Source organism: Rhagoletis zephyria, unplaced genomic scaffold (genome assembly GCF_001687245.7).
Source record: "Rhagoletis zephyria isolate East Lansing unplaced genomic scaffold, Rhagoletis_zephyria_1.1 Rzeph_scaffold_07290, whole genome shotgun sequence".
Lineage (NCBI taxonomy): Eukaryota > Metazoa > Arthropoda > Insecta > Diptera > Tephritidae > Rhagoletis > Rhagoletis zephyria.
Genome location: NW_016164373.1, coordinates 16,296 through 20,335, shown reverse-complemented (window position 1 = coordinate 20,335; position 4,040 = coordinate 16,296). Strand labels below are relative to the sequence as shown.

At 46.0% G+C, this 4,040-nt stretch overlaps 1 protein-coding gene across 1 annotated transcript; it reads right to left on the bottom strand.

Moving 5' to 3' along the window:
- Nucleotides 1-217: 217 nt before the first annotated feature.
- Nucleotides 218-3,640, bottom strand: klu (zinc finger protein klumpfuss). The gene has a single exon (XM_017630035.1). The coding sequence runs from the start codon at nucleotides 3,474-3,476 to the stop codon at nucleotides 1,680-1,682; it is 1,797 nt and encodes a 598-aa protein (XP_017485524.1). The 5' UTR covers nucleotides 3,477-3,640; the 3' UTR covers nucleotides 218-1,679.
- Between the last annotated feature and the right edge of the window lie 400 nt (nucleotides 3,641-4,040).

The following is a 4,040-nucleotide window of genomic DNA, read 5'->3' as shown; positions in this document are numbered from 1 at the left end:
TGTGTCTTTTTGTCGCTTAGCAATTCCACTATTTAACATACGGTTGTGTAACAAACATAAAACAACAACAAAAACTAAATGCATGCACGCAAGAATGCAAGTATGTATGTATGTATAAAGAACGCCTTAAGAAAGAAGGAAAAAAAAATTGTTTTAGTTCATTTTATGAATCAAAATATAAATTAAATTTAGCTTTTTTAAAAATAAATTAAGAGAGTCACACATCGCAATAATTAAATTAAGTTTTAGGAATTTTTGTTTTTGTTAACCAGCTTTAAGGTCTCTAGGTATTAGTTGGAATTTTTTTTTATTGGACTTAGAGCGCTGCTTCAGCGTTTTGAGCGCTTGTGAGGGGAAAGAGCGCGCATTCTTTGTCTTTTGTCGCTTCGTTCTCTTTTTGTCTTCACTTTTTCGTAGTAATACAATGTTTTTTTTCTTGCATTTTTGTGTGTATTAGGCCTACACACCTTTTTCACTAGCAATAAATAATAATTAAATATATTTTGTAACTTAAATTTAAGCAGCTTACAAAATTAGAATAAATTACTAACGCATATCTACTACGATGCCATATAGTTGGGATTTTTACCAATAGAAATTATACCTAAAATTAATTTGTGGGCTTTTCAAATGTGTGTGTCGATTATAAGTTACGAATTTGTTAACTTAGATTGTAAAACTAATGAAATCCAATTATTCGCTTTCAACTATGTAATTAGCAAATGATTATTTAACTTAAAATTAAAGTGTACATACATGTGTCAATAAGCTCTTAAATTACTAGCTTTTTTGTTTGTTTCGTCGTTTCGTGAATGTGAAGAAAACCGAGATAGAGAGGGAGATAAGGAGAGAAAAATGCTTGTGCTTGGGAAAAAACGAAACAATGCTGAATTGCCGTTCACAACCATTTCACTTAAAACTAAAATTTTAGTACGCAATCGTACTGTTAATAAGTTAAAATATCAAATTTGGCCTCAATACCGACAACGCCGACGGATGAGCGGATGCTCAGTGAGAAGAAGCGAACGAGAAAGAATTTAAGCTAAGCCAGTCGCCATCGAAATATATCCCGTTGGTGAAGCTTTCTAAAGCTTTCTATTGGTAAGATACGAACGCGCACAAAGTGAAAACTCTCTCTCATTGCCGCTGGTGTAAGCTCTCTAAGCGTCACGCCGAGTCACCTCCGATCGAAGCTTTCAATTCAATTTCTTCCTACGCGCGAAGCCTATTCGATTCATTCGATTATTCGAGTTTAACGAGAGTGTTCCGCATCTCACCGCCACTCAGCGTCAGCTATTTACACTTAATAAACTATACATACAAGCTTGCACCATTTCAAACATTTTCTTGTAGCTTTCTCATGTCTTCTTTACAAAAAAAAAAAACAAATACACCTAAATTCATTACAACGCTTAAATTAGTCTCAGTCTTTACAAAGAGATTTCCGAAAAATAAAATGTTCATTTCATCCTCTACATACTTTACAGTTACTTTATCAACCCAACTTAGCTACTCTTTACGCATACTCTGTATAGTTAGTAGATATTCTACACTTCGCTTCACTTTTCACGGATATCATGTGTATACACTTCTAGTAATCTCTGCTCTATAGCTCTCCATAGGAGAGCCTTCTTCTACAGCACCTATGCCTTACAGCCCCTATAGGTATAATGCCGCCACTAGGCGCTCTCTGTTTTCACCACGATCGGCAGTCCGCCGCCGATACCGCCGTGCATTGGCGATTTACCCGCTAGCTCTTCACTCTTCAACAGCAACGGTAAATTCATCTTCATATCGCTCAGCAGCGGCAAGGGTGATTTCGATGGTCCACCCACCTCACCGCCTGCGCCACTGTGGTTGGAACCACCACCGCCGCGCTGTTGCGACTCGTAACGTGTGTGCGTGCGCATATGCCGCGTAATCATGTCTCGGCGGCACGCGGCATACGGACATTGTGGGCACTTGTATGGCTTCTCGCCGGTATGGGTGCGCTGATGGGTGGACAAGTGATCGGAACGTGAGAAGACTTGACCGCATACTTTGCAGGTGTAGGGCTTGACGCCCGTGTGCAGACGCATGTGGCGTGTGAGCATATCCGAGCGAGCGAAGGAGCGCNGCTCGGAGGTGGGTGTGGTGCCACCGCTGCGTACCGACAGATCCAAGGGACGATCTTGCGGTGGCGGCATGATGGCCGGATCCGAGGTGTTAGCTTGTGTAGCTGGTGAGGGGCTGCAGCGCGTATTGGCCGTTGAAGTCGCAGTGACCGACGAATCGCTACGTGGCGGTGAAGGGAGTGCGACGGTGACGGCTGGCGGCGGCGAACGACCGGAACCAACGTTGGCGACCTGAGCAGTGGCTGTCGACGTGGGTGGGAACGGAGGAGGATGGTCCAGATTAGCACCCGCATTCGGCAAGCTTGTGGGCGAAGTCTCATCCGCGATTGACGAGGCAATGGACGAAGGCGTGTGCTGCATGGGTGACGTGTAGAGATCCTGCCGTCGCCGAAATACTTCATTCAAGTACTTGGTGTGCAAGTAGTAGCCAAAGAGTGGTGACGGTATGGGAAAGTAACGATCATAGGGATTGTGCATGTGCTCAGTCTTGATGTCGACGTGCAGCGGGTTATCACTGGGAGTGGAAGTCGCCGCGACCACAACGGGGTGGGGCGCACTCGACGGACTATCGCGTGAAGAGACCAGCTGCAGTGGACTCATGCTGATGCGCGGACTGTCGTTGTCATGCGACAGGTCTTCCGACACAGCGTCACATTCAGGCTCTTGGTCGGCTTCATCGCCGCTCACTTCACTAATGGAACGTTTATTGCTCATTGGCGCTTTCCCACTGTCTTCGCCGCAGTTCTGACGCTTCGAGCTCACATTGTGGTTGCTGCCCATACTGTTGTTGTTAGTGCGGTGCTTGTAATTAGCCTCATTCTCGACATCCTCATCGCCATCCAATGGCTCGTCATGGCTGTGATTGTGATTGCTGTGGTCGCCAACGTTGTTGTTGTTATTATTATTGTTGCCACTACCATTGTTGGCGAATCTGTTGCTGCTGCTGTTATGGTTGTTGTGGTTATGCAGCTTATCCAGCACGGCGGACAGACGTTTCCGTTTGCGTTGCTTCCACGGCACATTGTTGTTGGCCACAAAGGGTTGGTTGTTGTTCACCTGTTCGGCAGCGACGGCAGCTGCGGCTGCTGCTGCAGCAGCTTGCTGTTGCATACTGAGCGCCAGTGGCAGATGCTGTGGCAGCGGATACTGCATGTGGGCAGCGGCGGCGGCGGCGGCAGCAGCGGCGTATGGCGCATAGTGTGGATGCGGCGGTTGGCGCTGATGCAGCTGCTGCTGCTGATGGTGGTGGTGCGGATGGTGGTGCTGATGAGTCGCATGGTGCTGATGGTGCTGATGGTGGTGATGGTGATGATGGGAACCCGCCTGATGCCCCATGGGGTCGGTGCCTTCTGCCATAGTCATCAGGTTGCCGCGTTTTCGGGGAATTTGCGATGATTAAAAGGCCCGCCTTGCGTCGAACTAGAACGAGGTGTCTGTGTGGTGTCCGACCAAACAGGGACGGTTTCTGCTCAACGACAAATGAACGGCAAGTGTGTGGCGGTACAACGTTGCATTTGGTGCAGTGGAGATCTGTAACAGAAGAAAAGACATGGTTGTAAATAAGTTGAAAGGGTTAAAGTTTTAATTGTACAAGTACAGGCTGACAAATACTGTGACATATTGCAATGCCATATATTCGAATGTAGATAATAACACAGAAATCAGTGATGCATCAAAAAGTCAAAATATTAAAGTTTCCTGTCAACAAAAAACTGCATTTTTTCTCGATCTCTTTGTCTTCTTTCCATTTGGAAACAATTTGCTGCGCGTTGACGTTGGCATGCCCCCAAATGGCCCAACTGACCCTAAGGGCGCACAAACATAGGCGACTTTCCAGATAGTCAAAGCGAATCAGCGTGCGCGCAATAAATTCTGCACGAACATCAGTAACTTTTGCTTCAGTTTACGCTGCGTTGACTCGGCGAC